The 24,160-nt window shown below is 51.0% G+C and overlaps 1 protein-coding gene across 2 annotated transcripts in view; it reads left to right on the top strand.

Moving 5' to 3' along the window:
• GABBR2 (gamma-aminobutyric acid type B receptor subunit 2) overlaps positions 1-24,160 on the top strand; it is a 390,041-nt gene that overhangs the window by 282,687 nt on the left and 83,194 nt on the right. For both annotated transcript variants that reach the window (XM_084990752.1, XM_021066509.2), the window contains exons 9-11: positions 4,637-4,717; positions 8,987-9,137; positions 12,950-13,082. In XM_084990752.1, the coding sequence (XP_084846878.1) occupies positions 4,637-4,717; positions 8,987-9,137; positions 12,950-13,082 (365 nt within the window). The remainder of the gene's footprint in view (positions 1-4,636; positions 4,718-8,986; positions 9,138-12,949; positions 13,083-24,160) is intronic.

Below are 24,160 nucleotides of genomic sequence, written 5' to 3'. Positions count from 1 at the left end.
CCCCCTGCCCCCATGCACGCTCTCTCTAGTCTGTCCAGAAGTCCTCTGGTCCACAGTCTGCAAGTGTGTAGCCAAGTCAGTGGTGGATGTTCTTTGCAGGACAGTCTTACTAAGGAGCCCAGGAGTTCAAAGTTCAAAGTGCTGGGTGCCTATCATGGTCATGACCTGGCTGGGTGGTGGGCGAATGGAGGAACACAGAGGACACCATCCTTCCCCTGCGGAGCCTGGAGGGACCCTGGGCTGAGTACAGGGGATGGGACCATAGGCTGCCCGGGACCTCAGAAGCAAGACTTGAGGTTCCACTCAGAAACTGACTGGCAGACAGGAATCCTAAGGCCAGGCACACCTAGGGCATGGCTTCAACACTGCTTCTCGGGTGTCATCCTGCCAGCCCTGAGTCTACAACAATGAGGGTGCTCAGAGGGGAGGAAGAGTACTCAAGGAAGGCTTCCTGGAAGAGGTGGATAGGGTGTGGACATGTTGGTTTGGTAGAGGGAGGGGAAAGCCACCTTCCCAGTAGCGGGATCATTGTGAGAAACAGGGAGGGAGTTCCCGTCGTGGCTCACTGATTAATGAATCTGACTAGCATCCATGAGGATGCAGGTTCGCTCCCTGGCCTTCCTCAGTGGGTCAAGGATCCAGCATTGCCGTGAGCTGTGGTGTAGGTCGCAGACACATGGCTCGGATCCTGCATTGCTGTGGCTGTGGAGTAGGCCGGGGTCTACAGCTCTGATTTCACCCCTAGCCTGGGAACCTCCATATGCTGCAGGTGCTGCCCTAAAGAGCAAAAAAAGAAAAAAAGAGAAGAAAAGAAAACACAGGGAGGAGTTCCTGTTGTGGCTCAGTGGTTAACGAATCCAACTAGGAACCATGAGGTTGCGGGTTCGATCCCTGGCCTCGCTCATTGGGTTAAGGATCCGGCGTTGCCATGAGCTGTGGTGTAGGTTGCAGACGCGGCTCGGATCCCACGTTGCTGTGGCTCTGGTGTAGGCCGGTGGCTACAGCTCCGATTTGACCCCTAGCCTGGAACCTACATATGCCTCAGGCATGGCCCTAAAGAGCAAAAAAAGAAAAATCAGAAGAAAAGAAAAGAAAACACAGGGAGCGTTTGGTGTTTGGGAACCTCACAAATAGCTCACAGTTACTTGGATCATGACTCAAATAACTACAGTTTATTGAAGCACTTACTGTGGGTCAGGCCCCAAGCCAGAAACTGCCTACCATCTCTTTGAAAATTCCCACTTTACAGTTGTAGCCACCCATTCGCAGGGCATGGCTGGAAAGGAAATGTTATCTGCAAATGGGAATCATTTTACCCATCTCATTTTATGTACCCTGTAGGGCTGGGTGAGTTTGCCATCGCTAATAATCTTGGGCTCTCCAGCCTCCAGCACAGAGCCTGGCACATAGCCGGCACCCAGTGTCTCCTGAATGAATGCATGGGTGAATGAATGAATGAATGAAGTGATTAAGCTGAGGGATTCAGCATCCTCAGCACCCAGATGGCCAAGGTCACTTTGGTCAAGGCTGAGGACATAAGCTAACTTTCCACCACCTCTGCTGCTGTTTTTGAGGGCTTCTTTATTCTGAAAATACCTTGGGCTGGGCGCTCAATAAGTATGGGCTGAATGACCAGCAGCTCTGCTCAGTAGGAGGGGAGAAAATGCTCTGAATTCAGAACTAGGGGACTCAAGTTCAAGCTCCTCCTTCACCTGTAGACTGGGGCGAATTATGCCTGATTCAGGGTTTTCTGAGAGCATTTAAATGCAGGAATGTGTGAAGCCTCCCTCCCCTTCCCCAGCCTCAAGCACGGCCCCAGGGAGAGATTAGGGTGAAGGGGAAGCTGAGTATTATGTTGCTGCCATGGGATGGGTGGTACAGCAGAGTGTGTGTGTAAGAGGGGCAGGCTCTGTGGCTGGGGGCGCAGTGAGGTGCCAGACACACCACTTCCTGGCGCCTGATGATTTATTCCAATCAGCCTGCATATTTCATGCACTGCCTCCCCACACCAAATGAATAAATCAGGGCCTCCCCTCTGAGCGGCAGGAGCTGACTGGGGCTGAGACTTCAAAAGGCCAGAGCAGGGATGCTGGCGCTCCCAGCAGAATCTGCTGATATGACATTTAGGAGCTGGGTGACCCTGGCAAGCGACAGCCGCCTGCACAGTGTGACGCCCCCTCAAATGGAGGGGAGACCTTTGCAGAAGAAGGAAGTGACTTTTACAGCCCTATTTTCCACCCCACAGTCAAAGGAACACAGGCAGAAGCGTGGCCTATGGGATTCCCTGTTCCGTTTTCTGAATGTTTATAAGGAACCAGCAGCACCCTCGCATCTCTGCAAATAAATTCATTTAACAGCCTGAGCCCCAGCAGGCGAGCTCCTCTGGCCATGTGCTTGGAATTCCTGCTGTCCCGTCACTTCACAGTCCCTGGGCATTCTGAGGACAAGAGTCTGCAGCTCTGAGGACCCACCTGCCCCACCGGTGGGCAGGTGACACTCCTCTCTGAAGTTACTACATGCAGGAGGCAGTTTGGCTCAGAACCTCTCAGGGATCCCATGGAGGCAGCCCCCCGTCAGGGAAGAGACAGGCTTTGGGAACAGTCCCAGACTTGAACCTGAGCTCTGATCTTTGTATCCATGGGGCTCTGGGCCAAGCCTCAGCTTGCGTGCGTGTCAGGTTCCTCATCTGTAAGTGGGACTGAAACCACTTAACTCCAAGCAACTATGAAAACTAAACAAGAAAAGGCACCTAAAAGTGAATCCCCTTGGCCCCTCCCTGCCCCATCACCAACCCTGGAGGCTCCAGTCGTTGCTCCCACACTCCATGTGTTTGGCTCTCTGCCTCTAACCCCGCCTTCCCTGAGTCAGCTTCATGTGTGGTCATCAATATCTCCCCACAAGCCTTGAATGGAAGCCTCTTGAATGTTCGAGGGGCTTCTCGTCCCTGTCTTGCTGGCATGTGGCCTTGCTGGCAAGCTCCCTTGTAAAAGTGTTCCGTTCCTTGGCACGATGCCCACTCTCCCAGCCTCCGGGCCCCTCCTTTCCAATCTTCTGGAAGCATCCTTGCTCTGCCCACCCCTAGAGATCGATGCTCTCTAGGGTACTGCTCTCTAGGGTCCTCTCCTCTTCTCGCTTGGCACTACCCCTGAGGGTCTCCTCCCCACCTCCTGCTCCAACTCCCAGTGTACATGCTAATGGCCCCAACTCTCTCTCCCTGGTACCCCCCGCCCCCCCGATCCAGACCCAAGGACCTTTCCATCCTGACGATCCACAGTCACCTCAGGCTCAGCATGTCCAAACCAGAACTTGTCATCGTCCCACCTTCTTTGACCCTCCTGGGTTCCCCACTCAGGGAGTGCCACCTGAGTGCCCCTAGTCATTTGCTTCACTCCCCTGTTCACCATCATCCCCACCTACTGATCACCCAGTTGTCCAGATTGTACCTGGAAAAACGCAACCTGTGTTAAATCTAATTCCCACCTCTCTATTCCTCCTGCCACCACCCTGGGTCAGTCCTCATCATCGTTGTCAATGACCTAAGTCCACCGACAGAATAGTACCAAGGATGAAGGTAAATTCAGATGTATCACTTGGTTCTGAAAATACACCTGAACAAGTGCATACGTGGAGGAACTAAGAAACAAGAGCATATGAAGGAGACTTTGTTTCTGGTGTAACATAACAGAGTGATGTGGCTTCCAAAAGATGCAAACATCACCTCAGGATGCATTAATAGGAATATAATGTGCAGAACGAAGGAGAGGATGGTCCCCTCTACTTGTTGCTGACCAGATCATGCCTAAAGTGCATGTGTCCATCCTTGGGTCTACACTCTATCAGGGATATTGTGGGGTATGGCCCAGGTTTGGGCCTGGAGGGGGTAGGAAGTAGAAATGATGTGAACTAAGTTGGGGTCGGGGGCTAGTGCCAGAGGGATGATGTGTTTTTATCTTCAAGTCTCCAGGGCTGTGCAGTGGCAGGGGGAGCAGAGGTGGTCTGTGTGGTCCTAGAGGTCAGAGCCAGATGACAGGGGTAAGTTACAGAGAGACCATGCAGCTCCATGACCCAGAAAGACCTGGTAAGAGGCAGAGTCCAGTTATGGGGGGAGTAGCCTCCCTCTCCATAGAGGTACAGCAAAGGATGGAGGACCAGGGATGAGACAATGTGAGAGAGTGGTGGTTCCAGCCTAGATCGCACTGGAAGTTTTGTGATTCCACCTGGAAAATTCACTGAGTAAAGGAGAAGCCTGCAAGAATACAGCCAGCGGAGTTCCCGTCGTGCCGCAGTGGTTAACGAATCCAACTAGGAACCATGAGGGTGCGGGTTCAGTCCCTGCCCTTGCTCAGTGGGTTGGCGATCTGGCGTTGCCGTGAGCTGTGGTGTAGGTTGCAGACGCGGCTTGGATCCCACGTTGCTGTGGCTCTGGCGTAGGCCAGTGGCTGCAGCTCCGATTCGACCCCTAGCCTGGGAACCTCCATATGCCACGGGAGCGGCCCAAAGAACTAGCAAAAAGACAAAAAAAAAAAAAAAGAATACAGCCAGGACCTGTGGGGGAACAAGAGCTGGGATAGCAACTTCACCCCAACACAAATGCAGGACTCAGATCTAACCCGCCCCTGTCTCTTGCTTCCCACAGACAGAAGGGAAGTAAAGGTGGGAGAATACAACGCTGTGGCCGACACGCTGGAGATCATCAACGACACCATTAGATTCCAAGGTAAGGCGGGTGGGCTTCTCAGAGGAGGGGGCCTGCTCAGATGCTCCCAGACCTGGATATTGTCTGAGGCTTGGGAACAAGCCCATAGATGTTGGCTTCATGAGGAAGAGGGAGTTCCCTCTCCTCTCAATCCATGCACGCACCCACTGAGGACAGGGCCCCATCACTCACAGGGTCCAGGCCCTGGGATAGGTCACCGGGATTTGCATGGAGTGCTGGCTCTCCCTAAGGCATCTGTGTTTAAATCACTGGATGGCCAGGAGTAATTCTTTGTATACGTGGCCCGGCTAAATTTTGCTCCATCTCCTCCTCTGGAAAAACACATAGATGGGCTGGGAGTAAGGCTGCTCCACCTGCTGCTCTTCCTAAGACCGTTCCTTCTCTTCCGCTGAAGAACTCCTCCTCAGCATCGAGAACCAGATCAAAGGCCATCTCCTCTGCTCAGCCTTCCCTCACGGCCCCCAGCTGAGCCAAGGGCTCCCTTCTCTTTGCTTCCACACTCTTTTTTGTCTCTGTCTTTCCCATGGCCACCATCGCTTTGCATTGAAATCACCAGGTTATTGGACCATGAGCTCCCTGACGGAATCCTATGTGACTTTAAATTCCTGGCACAGCCAGGGTCTGGCGCATGTTGGAGGTTCAGTGATATATGATGAAAAAGCAATAGATGATTGATCGAGTAAATGGATGAGTGTGTGGGTGAATAACTGAATGCCTGCGTGAGCATATGAGTCAGGGAGGAAGTGGGCGGATGGATGCATGCATGTATGGATGGCTGGATGTGTGGAAGGATGGGTGGGTGGATGGATGGATGGGTGGGTGGGTGAGTGGGTTAGCTGGTAGATGGACAGCCTCATCATTGGGTGGCTGTGAAGGAAGCTGCCGTACCCACAGCACCCAGATGCTGTGACTTTGACTCCACTGGGAATGCAAAGAAGGGACAGCTGGCTTTCTGTGCCTGGAGTTCCTTCTTAAAACCAAGGCCATCAGGGAAGGCTCTGCCATGAACCATTTGGTTACATTTTGGATCTATGGGATTCTGCAAAGCTCCAGGGTGGCCTCAGAGGGGAAGTGGGGTCTTCACATTCTCACCTGAGGGAGCCGTGGCCAAGCCTGCCGTCACATATTACCTCATAGAGCCACAGAAAAACTCTGAAAGGTTGGTGGGCAAATTCCCATCATCCCTGTTGTGCAGATGAGAAAAGGGCTCAGAAAACTCCAAATTCACACAGCCTGTGAGAAGCAAAGCCAGTTCTAACCACGAGGGTCTGATCCCCCAAGTTAAGGCTATTTGCTCCTGGATGCAGGAGATCTGGGTTTGCTGAATAAGGATTCTGGGCTTACAAATTGAAATAAAAACTCAGACCAAAAAAAAGTAAAAGACACAAAACATAACTGAGAGGACAAACACGATTTTTTTTTTTTTTAAACCTAGTCAGGACATCACCTAGTAATAGTCAGGAAGCACAGGGCCAGGACAACAATGAGGCAGCAGCTGTTCCTGCTTCTCAGACCTTCCCTGCAACCCCCAAGAGGGTGGATAACCAGTTTCTGAACCCAGAGCTGAGTCAGGACACCTCCAGACACTGAGCAGAGCCCCCTCTCCTGTCAGCACCCCTCCTGGGTTCAGCTCTCAGACTCTCACCTAGACCCCTGCACCTGCCTCCAATGAGTCTTACCTACCACCAGTCTAACCCCCTCCAATCCATTCTGCCCTCGGCTGTCATGCCACACTGAAGATGCCCACCCTGCTCCGAGGCCTGCATGGTCTCCATCACTCATAGCGAGGGCCCTCTCCCTGGGGTAGCCTCCAGGAGGGGACCCTGTCTCACTTCTCTGCTGATTCTTTCAGGTCTCCCCAACCAAACTGCTTACAGATCTGCCAGTGTACCGAGATACCACCATGCCTTCACCTGTGCTGGGCCTCTGCCAAGAATCCCCTTGCCTCGTTGTCTTCCTGCTTCTCTTCCTCCCAAGGCTCAGCTCTCCCTTCACCCCCTTTCCGTAGCCTTTCCTGACTCCATCAAGCAGAACTGCACTCTGTTCCCCACCTGCTGCTCAGGCCCCCCGTGCCTGATGTTCTCACACCACCTGGACCCCATAACTCGAGGCAGTTTGCACAGTGGTTAGAGCACAGGCCTCAGGGTTAGACAGATCTGGGTTCAAATTCTGCCAACTTTGCTACTCACTAACTATAAAAAGCCACTAAATACCTAGAAAACTGCTCCCTTACCTTATAAAATGGGAATAATCTTCTCTACTCTTGTTAGATGGATCAAGTGAGAAAATCTCTATAAAGTGCTCAGCCTGTGGTAAGCATTCCATAAATGTGATTGCTTGTTACTGCCTTAAAAAAAAAATATATATATATATATATAGCCAGTGTGCAAATTCCCCGAGGACAGGAACTGTGTCTTCTTTATCGCTTTATCACTGCTGCCTCACACCAGGCCTGCCAGTTAGAAGATGACTATCAGTGATGACTGACCATCATGAACAATGATGAAGAAAGAAAGGATGGTGGATGAAGAATGAATGAATGGACTGGGTGGGGAGCAAGAAATGGGACCGCCGCTGTTACCAACACTTGTGATAAGCTGTTACCGTTGGGCTTCCATAACTTAACTGAGATGCTCGGTGGGGAAGCACCCTTTGGGGGGGAAGAGAAGGTGGAACAAGGGGAAGATGTTGATTTTCTAAAGTTGCTTCTACACCAACTTGTGGCCGTAGTAGTCAAATAACCTTTGATGCAAACCTTGCTCCCTTTCTTAGCGCCCAGAGGAGGGGCTTCTTTCCACCAAGAACTCATGGGCACCCACAGCTCTTGCGTTTGGGATCTGGAAGCCTCCTGAGACAGTGTGATGGAGCCCAGGCTACATGGGGGAAAGGAGAAGGAGGATGGGAAGTGGGGGGGACATTTTCCAGGGGTTAAACTTTTACTTCTGGCAGCAAGTGATAGTGTCACCTCTCTCACCTTGAGTCTGCTTTTGCTCTGACTTTCAGCCCTCGAGGCCACTCATAAATGTTACTTTGTGTGGAAGGGCTTAACAGTTTACATTCACCAAGCCAGCAGGTTCCTAGCTGTTTTTGAACCTGACAATTTCCCTAGGCTGCTCAGATGGTTCAGATTCTTTTTATCCACTGAATGCTTCCAAAACACATTTGAACTTGCTAGCAGAGTTTTTTAAACACAGGTGTTCACGGGAGCTCTCAATCCCTGCCACCACATCTGCCCATCCCCTGCCTGTCTCCTGGGAAGGGAGGCATAACCCAGGGTGGCACCTGCAGCACAGCTGTGGTGGGGTCATCATGACCCCTGGTGGGCCTCCCAGATTTGGCCATTCTTGAGCCTCTGGCTGATTCCACACATCCCCATTGGAGGAAAAAGCCCCAGAGTTTCACAATCCCACAGCAGGAAGCAGACCTGAAACAGCAACTGAGAAAGAGGAGGTTTGCAAGAAGCGAGAAGTGGGCAGGTGAGGAGAGGGTGTCCCTGCATCCTTTCTCCCAAACCCTGAAAACTAAAACAGTTTTGCCATCATGCATAAAGATGAGTTTGCTCTGAGGCCCTCAGGGCTTCCCCAGGTACCTGGCGCCCTTGAAGAATGAGCAGGGACATCTCTACAGTCCCCCAGAGGGATGAATCCCATAGGTTCTGAACAGTCCTGGCACAGCAGGGAGGGGAAGGCATGTTGGTAGCTTCTGCTTTCCATAGTTAGCAGTCTTATGAAAATGGAAAACCAGAAAGGGCTTTTATAACATAATGAACTTAAGGCAGAAAATCCACAGCCAGAGCACATATATGTCTCCATGGCATTGACAGGCAAGGGTTCTACCCTGCTGAGGGCTGGTCATTATCATGTGATGGAGCAGGGTCCTGAGAGCCTAAGCCAAGTTCTTCACCCCCAAAGGCACACAGTGGTATCCATTCGCAGCACCTAGCCCTGCACCTGTCAAGCCACTGGTACCTTTGGGGATAAAGGGTGATGGCTTTTCCACAGGGTAATTAGAGTAAATCACATTCTAGTCTTCTAATGGCTATTAAATGCATCACAAAGCCCTTATTGATTCTATTTAGAGAAAGAAATAAATCCTGGTTCAGGCATCCTTCTGGACACACCCGCCAACCCCTGGAGCCCACTCACCCAGTGGCACATCCTTCACAGAGTTTGTACACAGGTGGCAGATACTAAGGACGTCCAGGCAAAGATGCTCGCAGGGACTGACGGGGCCCTGGGCTCCGCTGATGTCTTTTCCTTGGCCTTCTAGGATCCGAACCACCAAAAGACAAGACCATCATCCTGGAGCAGCTCCGTAAGATCTCCCTACCTCTCTACAGCATCCTCTCTGCCCTCACCATCCTGGGGATGATCATGGCCAGCGCTTTCCTCTTCTTCAACATCAAGAATCGGAATCAGAAGTAAGCTGCCCACACCCTCCTCGTGGATAGTGCTTTCTGGATTGACAGGCAGGCGTCAGAGACAAAATGTAGGCGCAGCCCATGGCAGATTCTCCAGGCGCAGAGAAGTGTTTTTGTTTGTCTTGTTTTGTTCTGTGTTTCGGGGGCTGTGCCTATAGCCCAAAACGTTTCTGGGCCAGGGATCAAAGGCACACCACAGCAGCAGCTCGAGCCACTGCAGTGACAATGCCAGATCCATAAGCCACTGCACCACAAGGGAACTCCCAGAAGGAGTTTTTAGGGCAGTTTGCCAAAGCATGCTGCTTAGTCGCTGGGATGTCATTAGATGTTTCATGTGAGTGCATGCACAAGCATACACACACACACACACACACACACACACACACACACACACACACACAGAGGCAGGGCTGCTGCTTGCACAGGAAGGGTTAAACGAAATTGAAGGGGCCAAGTCCACAGGCTTTCCCAGAACTTTGGCTGTGCACATGCACTGTATGGCAATCCAGAAGGAGAAACACAGAAACAGTTCCCCAGACGTCTCTGCCCCACACCCCCAGCATCATTGGGAAGCGCTGCCAGAAGGGATCTCTAAGTTCAGTAAGGCAAGTCCCATCCATACAGCACATCAGTCCAGGAAGCGCCTCCTTCATCATCCTGGCCGCCCCTCAAATGGTGACCCCAATTGCAGATGAGAGCGTGGGCTCAGTGCCAGAGGGCTGGGGGCCACTCTGCTGCATGTGGCAGGGCCCACCTCCTTGGTTTCTGGTCTTGATTCTCTTCTCCCCACGCATGCCCTTCCCCCTCCGGAGGAGAGCAGCTCAGTTTCTAAGTAATTCTGGTCAGCCGTGGGAAGAGCCTGCCACCACCCCGGGTGGTGGTGTTTCCTAAGCACAGCCAGCTTTTTTGGCTTCCAGAGCAAACCCCTGCCTTGTGGGAGCAGCTGAGGAGGGGCCCAGAGTGCGAGCCGTCAGGAAGCACAGACTCTGTGCCCACCCATGGGTGGCGCGGCTCTGCCCTCATGCCCAGAATCCACACTGTGCCACCTCCCAGACTGCCATGAACAAGCGCAATTCCAAGAGAACAGATTTCTCTCTCTCCCAGCTTGCAAAGGAGGACCTTGGAGGTTCTAGATTTTTTGTGTTGCTTGGGGGGGGGAGCATTTTTAAGATATTTTGGTAGCCACTACTTAGATCAAACCTATTTCCTGAAGAGCAAAAAAGAGTTCTATTCACCTATTGTTTTATGGATCAAAAATAACACGTATATTGCCTCAAAAAACAAAACAAAACAAAAACAAAAACAAAAGCTGAAGCAACTCTCATCTTCTGCGTACAAACCTTAAATGATGACCAGGCCCGTTAGCATTTGGCACAAGGCCTGGGCACATAGTCAGCTCTTAATTAATATTAGATTTCCTTCCTTCAAGCTGTAAGAGTTCTTATCATCACAGCAAGCTGTCCACGTCATAAGACTATACTTCTTCAATGCCTTAACTACCTGCTCTTGGCCTCCTGGGGGAAATTACCATTACTCTTTGTCCTAGGCTGGTTTCCATGTGAATTTTTTGACTGGCTTCGCAGATTAAAAAAAAAAAAAAAATTTACAAAGCGATAGAAAGTAAATGTTACTGTGATTTCCAATTCCTCTCACTTCCATCTTCCTAAATGCTACTCATCCTTCAAGGTTCACCTCCACCAGAAAGCCTGCCTCAACTCCTGACCTCTCCCCTCCCCAGCTTCCGATAGCAGTAAGAAGGAAGGAGCCAGAGTTCCCATGGTGGCTCAGTGGTTAACGAATCCAACTAGGAACCATGAGGTTGCGGGTTCGATCCCTGGCCTTGCTCAGTGGGTTAAGGATCCAACATTGGCATGAACTGTGGTATAGGTTGCAGATGAGGCTCAGATCCTGCGTTGCTGTGGCTCTAGTGTAGACCGGCGACTACAGCTCTGATTCAACCCCTAGCCTGGAAACCTCCATATGCTGCATGGGTGGCCCAAGAAATGGCAAAAAGACAAAAAAAAAAAAAAAAGGAATGAAGGGGCCTTAGTGCTTCATGGTGTGCAAAAGGACCTTCAGGAACCCAGTCCCCTCTCAGCCTCACAGATGCCCTAGGCCGTGGCATCTGTGCTTTTATAGGTGAGGAAACTCAGACAGCTAATTGACTTGCCAAGGGTACACCTTGTGGGGTCACAGGGGCCAAGCACTCCCAACTCAAAAGCCTCTGGGTGGTTCAGTTTACAGCCAACTTTTTATCTCTCTACTGCTTTGACACTGCCTTTTTTTTTTTTTTTCCCCCTGTCTTTTTGTCTTTTCTAAGGCCACACCTGCAGCCTAGTTCCCAGGCTAGGGGTCTAATCGGAGCTGTAGCCACCAGCCTACACCAGAGCCACAGCAACGCCAGATCCAAGCTGCATCTTCAACCTACACCACAACTCACGGCAACACCGGATCCTTAACCCACTGAGCGAGGCCAGGGATTGAACCCGCAACCTCATGGTTCCTAGTCAGATTCGCTAACCACTGAGCCACAACAGGAACTCCGACACTACCTTTTTTAAATGTGGAAGAATTAATAGAACTGCAGAATGCCAAAGAAAATGCTCAGGGAACAATTGACCATAATTACAATCTGAAAAAGTGTACCTGGACCACGGGGGAGCCTGAAAATCCAAGATATTCTGAACAGATTGAGCCACGCACCTCTGAGGGTAAATCCCAGCTGCTGATGGTTTAACCCAGCCCTGGCTTGCTGGACAGTGACACATGTAGAGTTTGGATGTATCAGGAGTGCCCCACCAGCAGCTCCTGGTGAAGGAGCCGGGGTGGGGACTCCACTGTCCACCTCCATCACCTGGTACTGGGAGAGGCGCTCCTGCCCAGGCGTGTGGCCCTCTCTGTGCACAGGACAGTGTGCGCTTCAGGCAGCCGCAGTGGATGCTCACTCACCCACATGATGACCACAATTCTGAGAGCCCCCAAATTCTCACCTGTACACCTTCTAGACCCGATCCACCAGCGCCGGAGAGTGTGATGTGGCCGTCTCCCCCTTCACTCTGGAAGAGTGCAGAACTTAAATTAGAATTCTCTAGATTTGGAGTTCCCGTCGTGGCACAGTGGTTAACGAATCCAACTAGGAACCATGAGGTTGCAGGTTCGGTCCCTGCCCTTGCTCAGTGGGTTAAGGATCCGGCGTTGCCGTGAGCTGTGGTGTAGGTTGCAGACGCGGCTCGGATCCCGCGTTGCTGTGGCTCTGGCGTAGGCCGGTGGCTACAGCTCCGATTTGACCCCTAGCCTGGGAACCTCCATATGCCGCGGGAGCGGCCCAAGAAATAGCAACAACAACAACAACAAAAGACAAAAAGACAAAAGACAAAAAAAAAAAAAAAAGAATTCTCTAGATTTGGGTCTCTTCCCAGCCCCAGCCAAAACCAAACCAAAACCAAAACAAAACAAAACAAAAAAAAATAAAACTACAAACCCCTGTGGACCTCACATCTTTGTGTAAACCAAAAATTAGTGGTCGAAGAAGCTGATGCTACACGCTGTCCCCAGAGAAGTGAACGGTGAACTTGACTGAAAAGACAGGAAAATCAGCAACTAGAAACAGGTAGCATCTGGGTCCTTCAGTGAGGGAGAGACAGCCCCTCAGAGGTGGCACAGCCTTGGGGAGGGACAGTGGGGGAAACGAGGGCTTCCATTTTTCTCTCCTCCTCTCACCTTGGTGACCTGATACACATTCAGAAAATATTTGCTGAAGGACTAGCTATATTCACCGTTCTGATAATTCTCGGGTCTCTTTCTCTCGGCAGGCTGATCAAGATGTCCAGTCCATACATGAACAACCTCATCATCCTCGGAGGAATGCTTTCCTACGCATCCATCTTCCTCTTTGGCCTCGATGGGTCCTTCGTCTCTGAAAAGACCTTCGAAACCCTTTGCACGGTAAGTCATTCTGCCCATTCCAGTGGTTTGTGATATAAGGGTTTCCTGGTGACCACGCTCACCAACAACAGAGAGACAAACCCAGCATTGCATGAAAATACTTGAACAGGCAACAGACAGCTCGTTCAGTCATTGAAGTAATTCAACCGGGCCGCGTGATATAGCTTTCAGATCAGAATGGACTTAAATATTGCCTATAAAATGAAGATCATGGATTGAACACACTTTTTCTAGAAGACAGCCCCCTGAGAATTACTGTATTACCTGGAAAGGCGAGGAAGAAAAATCACCACCCAGAAAAGCATTGTCCCTGGGGTCAGGGTCAAGACCATATAAGAACTGGATTGTGGAGTTCCCGTCGTGGCACAGTGGTTAACGAATCCGACTAGGAACCATGAGGTTGCGGGTTCGGTCCCTGCCCTTGCTCAGTGGGTTAAGGATCCGGCGTTGCCATGAGCTGTGGTGTAGGTTGCAGACGCGGCTCTGGCGTAGGCCGGCGGCTACAGCTCTGATTCAACCCCTAGTCTGGGAACCTCCATATGCCGCGGGAGCGGCCCAAAGAAATAGCAAAAAAAAAAAGACAAAAAAAAAAAAAAAAGAATTGGATTGTGATGATCATTGTACAACTATACATGTAATCAATTCATTGAGTAATAAAAAAAAAAGACCATATAAGAAGGAACAAGTCTGCCCATCAACCATGACAACCGCCACAAAATGTGAGAAGAGATGTCAGTATGGGTGACTTTGAGTCACACAGAAAAGATCATGAGCCTTATTCTCTACGTAATAGCAGTGTTTCTCAACCCTTTTTTTCCAAATTGCCCCCCAAGGAGCCTTTGTAGACTTTTTTTTTCTAACCCCCCCCCTGAAATTTCAATACCCAAGATATACTATGTATCTGTTTATGTACTACTGTAGGTATACCTATAGTTTCTACATGAAAGAGTATTATTTTGGAGTTCCTGTCATGGCTCACTGGAAACGAATCTGACTAGCATCCATGAGGACGCAGGTTCAATCCCTGGCGTCACCCAATGGGTTAAAGATCTGGCGTTGCCGTGAGCTGTGGTGTAGGTCACAGATATGGCTCAGATCCTGTGTTGCTCTGGCTGTGGTGTAGGCCAGTGGCTACAGCTCCGATTCTGCCCCTAGCCTGGGAACCTCCATATGCTGCGGGTGCAGCCCTAAAAAGATTAAAAAAAGAAAGAAAGAGTATTATTTTTTCACACTCAAGAACCAGTGTTTACCCCTCTTGGAAAACATATCACCCCGACTGAGAATGGATATGTTTAAGGAAGCCCCACACGGTGTAATTTATTTACTATATTTTAGAAGAATTATTTTGAAAATTAACATGTTTAAAATTTTTTGATGCCAGTTATTATCGCTGTTGTTTGTTTGTTAGTTTTTAAGAAGTTTGCATGTGAGCAATTAGCAATTTTGTGGAACTCTCAGTTGAAAGTATCATTGGCTTACTTTTTAAGATGAGGATGACCTGTTGGAATTCATTTCTGGACTTCACTGTGATCCCTCAAAACTGAGTCAGACCTTTGGGTCTCTCTTTGGTCCTAAATGCAATAATTCGTCCAATTCCCTGCCTGGAGGACCAGAGTTAGAAGGGATGGTCAGAGGATCTGTGTTGACCAGTTTAATCCAAAAGCAACTCCTTTGTCGTTGCTATTTTCTTTTAAGATGTTAAGAGCAAGGTAGGCTCCATTTAGAAAACAGTCTCTTTTACTAGATTTTATCTATTGCTCTAAAGTCTAAGTGTCACCCACTACTGGATGATTGTGCAGTAAAAGTTGGCAGTGAGGGGGAGTTCCCATTGTGGCTCTGCGGAAACGAACGTGACTAGCATCCATGAGGACGCAGGTTCAGTCCCTGGCCTCGCTGAGTGGGTTAAGGATCCGGCATTGCTGTGAGCTGTAGTGTAGGTTGCAGACAAGGCTCAGATCCAGCGTTGCTACGGCTGTGGTGCAGGCCGGTGGCCACAGCTCCAATTCAACCCCTAGCCTGGGAACCTCCATATGCCGTGGGTATGGCCCGAAAAAGACAAAAAAATATGTATATATATAAAGTTGGCGTCAAGGGATAAACATGTGGAAGACCCCTTAAATGTGCTTCAGGTCACCATCCACACTTGGACTTTCAGGACTGCATCAGGTCCCTAGGTTCTGGGACAGCACGTGGACAGGAGGGACGCCCCAGAGCAAGTGCTGGTGCTCCCCTGATTCCTGCAGATGATGGCTCTTCCTAATATTACCAGTAACTTCAGTGTGAATAGTCCAGCAAGTAAGATGTCCCTAGAAGTCGTACTTTGTTTGAAAGGTTCCATTTGAGAACCTCATGGTCAAGTCTCCGATACCCCAGGGGGTCCCTAGGGTGCTCAGATACCCCTCCTGTCTGGAGTGAACCTGGAGGGCCGTCAGACCCCCTGTGCTCCAGGGCTTACCTGGTTCAACTTCCTACGCAGAGATTTTTTTTTTTTTTAATTCCAAGTCCACTCCTGCCCCATCCTGCTTTATTCTGCCCTTCTGAGAGTTAAGGAGGTGAACTCAAGAGCCACAAGCCCCCCCAACGTGCCTGGCATCGAGGTGCCTGGAGCCAGCTTCCAAAGAAGCTGAGCTGCTCAAAAGTCCTTGTGAGTGTGGGTTAGCGGTTTGTTCCCTTATCTCCCTGGCATGAGGATGGGGACCGCAGCTTGTGTCTTGCTCAGGTGGGGAGGGTTCGAAGCCCACGAAGTCCACTTCATTTCTGTGTCCGCATGACTTCTGTGCCCTGTGGGGCCTGTGAGCTCACGGGTGCTCTGTGTGTCTGTGGTCAGTTTCCCTGGGCAATGGTGAGGCTTGAGGGCAGGGCTGCTCCTGAGGCACCCTGAAACAGCTCAGTGAGGAGAGCGGGGTTTCCTTGCCCCCTCTGTTCCTGGGGATGCCCTCCTTAAGTTTGAAGAGACGATGACAAAGGCAATAATGAAAACAGTACCAGGGGCCGTTTTGGCGACTTCTCATATACAGAGTGCTCTGATCTTTCAGTGGCTCCCCAAGAGCTGAGGGCCCCGCCTCGGTGTCCGTGCTGAAAATCAGGGGGGCAGAGCCCCACCCAGGCTCCTTGTCACTAGCACCTGCCACCCGGGAACACATCCACTGGCCCAAGGTCCAGTCTCCAGTGCAGAGACGGGAGGCCCAGGCCTCGGGGAGTCTGTCCTTCCTAGAAGAGAGCTCCTGCCATCTCACCCTGCTCACGAGCCAGGCCGTCAGAGCACAGGTGCCTCCTAGAGTCTGACCCGAATCCTGCAATTGCTGGGCGACGCAGGCCAGGGAGCCGAAACAGGGACATCCCCTGAGTGTTTCTGTTAATGAAGCCTGACATTCTGTTCGGGGAGTCACGCTCATTTCTGCGAGGGGAAGGCTGTCCTGGGAAGCCTGGCAAGGCGGTATGAATAAATCATAAAGTGCCTCACACATCAGCATTAGCTGGAACATGAGGGCTCTGAAGACGCCGGGGCCTGGTTCTCCCCAGCCTGAGGATTCCTTTATTTGCAGTCAGGGCTGTTGCAGAGGCTCTGCACGGCGAGCCCACATTTATAACTAACTGTGGGGAAAAGGCATAGATTAACTACTGTGGATTGAACTGGGTCAGCACAGATGTGTACGTGGGTTAGGACTGGGGTCCCTTAGTTAATAATTCCCAATATTGCTCAGGAAGGGAACCAAAAGCTCTAGAATTTGGAGCCCAAGTGCCAGCCCCAGTGGGTGTGATCTAGGTTGTCCTCCACCTGCTAGTCCAGTGGGAGGCTCACTTCTTTCACTTGGGACCTCGGATTGTGTTCTCTTTGGGCCCAGACAGCACCCCCAGTGACCTCCCACCCAGCAGGGAGATGGAGGTGGGGCAGGGCCGTGTAGCACAGCGAGCACAGGTGCTCAGCAGCCCAGGATCGACTCCCACTTCCTACACTGACTACCCCCTGACTGTGGCAAGCGACTGAGTGTCGCTGAGCCTCAGTTTTGTTGTCTGGAAAATGAGCACGACAAATCCCCATGCAGGACTGTGGTGCAGGTTACATGAGACGATTCAGAGGAACCACCTGGAGCATAAGGAAAGTAAGCTAGGAGGGGGCGTCTTTCTCCCCGTCACAGTGGGATCTCCTGGTGTCCTGCTCTGTGTCCTGTGGGAACTCTTATAGGGCAAGGGACAAGGTGGATCACCCAGCCAGCTTTACATGTGGAGCAAGAGAAGTCACAGTTCAGTCTGTTCTGCTGCCATAGCAATGCCACTATTTCCCTTTTAGTTTTCAATATAGAAGCTACACACAAGGCTAAACGGTGAACACCATCTCAGCAAGAAACCTATGACAGTCACAGGATTTTGTCTTTCCAGGGGCTGTGTCTCTACTCAGAAGGGCCATTGTAACTTGGACAGCAGGGTGGGTGCATGTGTGAACACGTGGACACACACACACACACACACACACACACACAGAACTAGGGAAGCAGCTACACTCAGTTCACATCCCCGCCCCCTCTGAACCTTCCCTGCATCTTCCCAGCCTAGTTTCAGCAAGTCTTGCAAACAGCTCCAGCGACACCGTGCTGTCTCCCTGGACACTGTGTGGGCAGTGGAATCACCATAGCAACGTAGCCCCTGTGGGCACGGAGCTGCCTGTGAGGACAGTGCTGGGCATGGGCCAGAGCCCCGGTACCAGGGTATGGGAGGGCCCTCACACTCGCTTACGCAGCTCAGGAATCCCAGCCCTGGGCAGCCCAGAGAGGGAGCAGAGATGAGTGGAGAAGACAAAAGGTGCTTGCCTGCTTTGTGGAATCCCAGGCAGAAACCCCCAGGCGAGCAGGCAAGGGTAAGAAGGGACTCCGCAGTGAGGACAAGAAGACCCAGGGAGGGCCTTCGATCCATCCAGGGCAGGTCTTAACAGCTCCAGGGGTTCCCAGAGCATTGCTGGGCCTGGAGGCGGTCAGCAATGTCCTGTTAACTCCCCAAGCCTGTGCCCTCATAAAATTCAGCACTCTCCACTGTGATTTACAGGGCCAGCCGCCACATGCAGCCTTTCCTTCAAATCCCACAACTGCCTGACAAGGCGAGGTTCACGGACCCCACTTCACAGGAGAGAAAACCGGAAACTCGGTCATATATGGCTAGGTGGCAGGACTGAAGTCTGGACTCTGTCGGATGACACAGATGTCTAAGACATTTCATTCATTTTTTTTAAAGAAATATTTTGATTTTTGTTAGCTGGTTTATACCAGGAGAAACAGGTGAACTAAATTCTTAGGGATGTGGGCATTTATCTCAACCAAACATTTTGTCCATTCAGATTTTTTAAAATTGGGATATGATATACAGTCCTCCCCTGGTATCCACAGGGTATTGGTTCCAGGAACCTCCGCAGATACCAAAATCTGAGAATGCTCAAGTCCCTTTTATAAAATGATATGATATTTGCATATTACCTACGCAATCCTCCCGGATACTTTAAATCACCTCTGAATTACTTATAATACCTAATACAATGTAAATGCTATGTAAATACTTGTAAATCCAATGTAAATGCTATGTAAATAGTTGCTGGTGCGACAAATTCAAGTTTTGCTTTTTGGAACTTCCTAGAATTTTTTAAAAAAATATTTTCAATTTGCTCCCTGTTGGTTGAATCTGAAGATGCGGAGCTCACAGATACAGAGACCCACCTGTAATTCACATACCATAAAATTCACCCTATTAAGGTGTATAACTAAGTTGTTTCAGCGTATTTATTCATTCATTTTGTTTTGTTTTGTTTTTTTGTTTTTTTGTTTTTTTGCTATTTCTTGGGCCGCTCCCACGGCATATGGAGGTTCCCAGGCTAGAGGTCGAATCGGAGCTGTAGCCACCAGCCTACGCCAGAGCCACAGCAACTCGGGATCCGAGCCGCGTCTGCAACCTACACCACAGCTCACGGCAACATCGGATCGTTAACCCACTGAGCAAGGGCAGGGATCGAACCTGCAACCTCATGGTTCCTAGTCGGATTCATTAACCACTGAGCCACGACAGGAACTCCTATTCATTCATTTTTGATACATCCCCAAAGTATGTCAGAGTGCCTGAGACTATCAGTCAGACTGCTTGCATTCAAATCCCAGCTGTGCTACTTCCCTGCTGTGTGACTTGAAGGTACTTAGCCTCTCTGAGCCTCAGTTTACTCCTCTGTAAAATGGGCTTGCTCGTAGGACCGTGAGGAATAAATGAGATAGTGTATGCAAAGCACTTAGTGCCTGCCGTGTAGTAAGATTGAATAAATGTTAGCCGTTATCGTGAGTAGGTGAATGATGGGACTCGGTCTGGATAATTGTGTTCATTTCTGGACACTGATAAGATAGATACTAATATAGCAGAGTAAACTTGGAATGAAGAAGTGGCTGGAAACCTGGGGCTGATGCTGGTTGATTGGGTGTAGGAATGTCCATGGTGACATCTGGCTTTATATGTTTTAGCTCTGGTAGATCTGGGTCAGGGACAGAGTCAGGGCTGCCTAAGTCAAACCCGAGCTGCTGTACTTCTGCCCCCTTGTGTGCTGGAAGGGGCCTCAGGGCAGGCTGCAAGGGAGGTAAGAATGACACAGATGGGCACTTGAACATGAGTCCCAGTCATTGGAATCTGAGTGATTTCAGAAGGCGGCCAGAAAGCTGGGCCAGGGCATGCCCGTGGGGTTTGATGGTGGCTTTGCCTGGCAACTTTAGATCAACCCAGGAAGGTGGCTACAGGAACTGGTGCTGACAAGACTTGTTTGGGCCAATTAGGGTCCTGGACAGATTTCAGCTCTCCTCTTGACTATAGCGGCCTCCCCACCGCCATCGCCTGTGTCCTTAGCCATCCAGGGCCTTCTGTTGTGTAGGGCTCCCTGGACCTCTGGCTTCCAGAGAAAGGGGGCTGAGTAGGATGCCGGGGGTTCACCAGAGCCTTCAGCAAATGGACAGATAATGCCCTACCCTCCATCCCATAGAGCCTCATTTGGGCTACCACAGGTCCTGGTCCTTGTCTTATAAGTCATTCATTTATGTGATAACATTTCCCAGGTACCTACCATGTGCCAGACTCTACAGGGACAGAGCTGGACACATAGATCACTGCCCTCGGGGAGGTAGCAGCACAGACGGGAAGATAACTCCCATTCAGTGTGTTGTATGCCCTTACGCAGACAGGCCTAGGAGAGGGAGTGAGGGCCAAAAGCAGAGGGACCAATCAGGGAAGACTTAAAATAGGAGACCTCTCAGAATGCGCTGCAGTTATTTCTGGGAGTCATGCACGCTGCCTCCTATTTGCTCACAAATGTCCTAGCAGCTGCCGTGTCGATGGCACATCCTCCTCTCCTTCTGATGCCAGCAGTGGAACAGCTGGAAGAAGGACCTCAGTCCTTGCCTTCTTTGAAGAAAGAATTCAGCAAAGAGACCAAGATTGTGAAGTAGAGACAGCATTTCTTAGAAGCTGAGTGCGTGTGGAAGAGCACACGGGCGAACTTGGAGTGAGTTCCATGCAATAGGGGCAGCTTAGGTGCTTACATGGGGCCAGTTTTCCAGCTTGTCTCTGGCCATCATCTTGCTCATGCCTGTATTTGGCCCGACTCAGGGTCTTCCTGCTCTGCACATAATTCTCTCAGCCAAGATGAATTCCAGCACTAAGCTTTCTGAGAGATCGGCAGGACACATGATGGATTGGCATCTGCTCCCTCTTTTTGTCCTTCCTGGAGACTAAGACCTCTTCTGCGCATGCATTGGGCTGGGACATCTCCTTGACCGAGAGAATGGGGACATTGTGATCGTTTGTCTCTCACCTTATCAGGGCCCAGGGCTTCTGCTGTATCTTATCCCCAAGTATCAGCAGGAGACCAGTTGCAGCTGCTCAGCCTAGGGCCTAAACCAGCTGTAGCTGCTCAGCCTGGGGCCACTCCTGCCTTGAAGGGAAAAGTGTCAGTAGGAAACCAGGTGCAGCTGCTCAGCCTGGGGCCTATTTACCTCCTACCTCACTTCCCTTTCCCCACTCCATCCCCCACATCCATTCATCTACATCTTCAGTCCACAGAGCAGCTTGGAGGCCCACATCAGCCCCCTCCCCAGCGCACACCTACAATCTCCTGCTGCCACCACCCATCTCAAGAATACTGTGCTTCCAGAAAACTCTCCAACCTTCAGTCACGGAGGTACTTGCTAGGGTTGTGGGGGGAAGGGGAAGAAGGACCTCCTCCCTGTTCTCTTGCCTAAGCCAAGGCCACCAAGTACAGTTGTGCATTTTGTGCACTGCACAAGGGTATTAGCGTCAGGAGTGGGTGGGAGTTGAGTTCTTCAGCTGGTAGGACCTTAAAGAGATGGGAGCCTTTCAGAAAGGGCTTTGAGGGGGGTGCCCATTAGAAATTCCTCCCAGAGGGGGCAGCTTTCTCTGATTTGCCCCAAGGCTCCTAGGATGCTCTATTGGCCCTAACTTGGGTCCTCTTTTCTGTGCCCAGAAATTGAGGGCCCTTGAATTGTTCCCCAAAAAAGATTTTGTCGTGCTCTAAACTCCAGAAAGCATTGTGTATGCAGATCTTACTTAAAGGGCCCTGAGCTAGACAAAGTCTTCTGAAGCCGTATCTAGAGCAACTCAGGAAACACTCCAAACCCCTCTACCACGCCTCTCCCCAGGGAGTCAAGGCAGACCCTGGAGACCCCAGGCTGAGGTCCAGCCTTTACGCTCCAGACTACAACCCCTCATGGGAACAGAGGTCTGGGGCTTGCATTTGGACAGTCTGGGTCTCCTTTATCCACCTTCTCACTATCACTCCCCTGGAGTGAATTGTCAGAATGAAACAAAAGGCTCTTTTTCAACTTTTCTGGAGAGTGGGAAAATGGCTCACCACCCCCAGCATCCAGCCAGCTGCCACGGTGCCTTCCACCGTCAGAACAGACCTGCAAGAGAGGCTGTGTGTTCCTTTTCTTACTGGTTCCCCAAAGAGCCATGAAAGCCCTTCCCTCTGCCAGGCAGACCTTCCCACAATCAATGGAATGAGCAGCTAAGCAGAATGGTTCCAGACAAAGATTTTTTTGGGAGAGGTGCTCCAATTATTTTTTTTTCCATTTTGATAGGTGAGACTGAAATGGGCATTGCCTGCCTCAAGTTCCTCTCCCCCATGGCTGCCTGTCAGTCTGTGCACAGAGGGAGCCAGGAGCTTTATGGCTAAGGAGAGAAAAGAAAAGACATTAACATTAGAAGAATAAATGCATTTAAGACTTTGAGAGAGTGAAGTAGCCATTTGTCTTATATTGCTGAATCAGTAGCTACTTGTAGTTGAGGCGACGTATTGGAAACAGAATCATTAGAGCCCTGCAGAACCTTGTAGTTTATTTGACATCATAGAAACACCTAGAAGAGAGGTATGTGGGCATCATCAAATGAAACATCCCTCAGTGCAGGAAATGCCCTTAGAGCACCTTGATATGGGGTCCTCCAAGTTCTGCTTGAATCCACGGAGTGATGGGGAGCTCACTACCTCCCAGACAGCATATTTTATTGGGAGAAAGGGACTACTGAGGCCATAAACTCAGTCTCAGTTGCCATCCAGTTCTCCAGCTCCCTCTGCAGTCTTTCTTTCATGTGCTTGCTCAGGCTTGACCTGACATTTTTGGCTCCTGAGTGAGCCCACCCAGTCAGCCAGCTTCCCCTCCAGGGTGGTGGTTCCACTGGATCCAGGGATGGATCCAGAGATTGAAAGCATAGGCCCTCCTCCCAGTAGCACCATCTTGTGGGAGAGGCAGGCAAGTAATTAGGTGGCTGTCACCTCAATACGGCCAGCACAGCAGAAATATGAGGGCACAGTCTCAAATAGGAGGTATCTGTGACCTCCTTGCAAAGTCTGGGAGGGCTTCTCAAAGGAGCTGACCCATGAGTCCGGATTTCAGGGGACCAAGGAGAACGTTGGGGGGAGATTAGAGAGAGAATGGCCTTCTGAGTGGAAGAATTCGCCAGTGCCCAGCCTGCAGTGTGAGCCAGTGTAATCAGCATGGAATTGCTTGGCTGTAAAGTGCCACACGGGGAGTAGCAGGTGAGGTGTGGGTGGTGTGGGTGACACCCCGCTAAGAATCTGGAGTTACACCTTCGGGTTCTGTGGGGCAGGGAAGGGTTTAAACCTAGAGAGACTTGCTGAGGTTTGCACTGGAGAACAGTCCCTGTCCTGATGGGCAGCTGGTGAGGGGAGAGGTGGGCGGCCAGCTGGGGGGCACCTGCAGCGGTCCAGTGCGTGGAGGTGAGGAACACGTGGACGGAAATCAGATCCTGACTCAGAACCTCAGCTGCTCACCCAGCTTCTTTCATCTCATCAGCTCCACCACACCACAAAGTCAAAGGCATTACTGTTACCCCCATTTCTCAGACGAGGAAATCGGGGCTCACAGAGGTTGCATGACCTGCCCAGGTTCGCATGGATAGTAAGTGACAGGACTTGAACTCATGTCACGCTGACTCCAGAGTCCCTGCTCGTAATGACTACTCTGGATGGCACCAAGGGAACAGAGAGGCGGGTGTACTAATGAGAGGCAGGGGAGTAAGAGGCACAGCCCTGGTGGCAAACAGAGCCCACCCTGGTGCCTCACACGGAGACCCTCCCGTGAAGGCAGTGCCTGCAGAGGTGGAGGTGGAGTAGAGGAAGCCCTCGGCAATCCTGGGCCTGAAAGGGTAGAGAGAGGAGTGTCTGCCTGAGCCCAGAGAGGGCCAGAGCCACGTGGGAAGCCCAGCTACAGCCATAGGCAGCACAAAAGCAGTGGCAGCAGGCAGCACATGCCCTGCCTCCTCGCTTCTGGCGCCCTCCAGTCTCCTGATGGTGTCCTCCAGGGAGCCTGGGGGGACAGGCATGGGGCCCCACTCTCAGGACACGGGAAGGGCAGAGAATGGGTTGGAGGTGGGGAGGTAGAAGGAGATGGACTTGGGGACTGAATAGGAGAGTGAGGGTGGGGGAGGATTCCCAGGGGACTTCCAGGTCCCTAACCTGGGTGACAGGTGGCTACGGGCACCACCCCCAAGTCAGGAGGAAATGGAATTGCTCAGGGGAAGAGCTGAAG

Source organism: Sus scrofa, chromosome 1 (genome assembly GCF_054392235.1).
Source record: "Sus scrofa isolate SSC_HxYL_T2T_F1_AM1 chromosome 1, Sscrofa_HxYL_maternal_Yorkshire_Landrace_v2.0, whole genome shotgun sequence".
Taxonomy (NCBI): domain Eukaryota; kingdom Metazoa; phylum Chordata; class Mammalia; order Artiodactyla; family Suidae; genus Sus; species Sus scrofa.
Note: the sequence above shows the minus strand (reverse complement) of the source record. Positions and strands in the feature narration are given on the sequence as shown.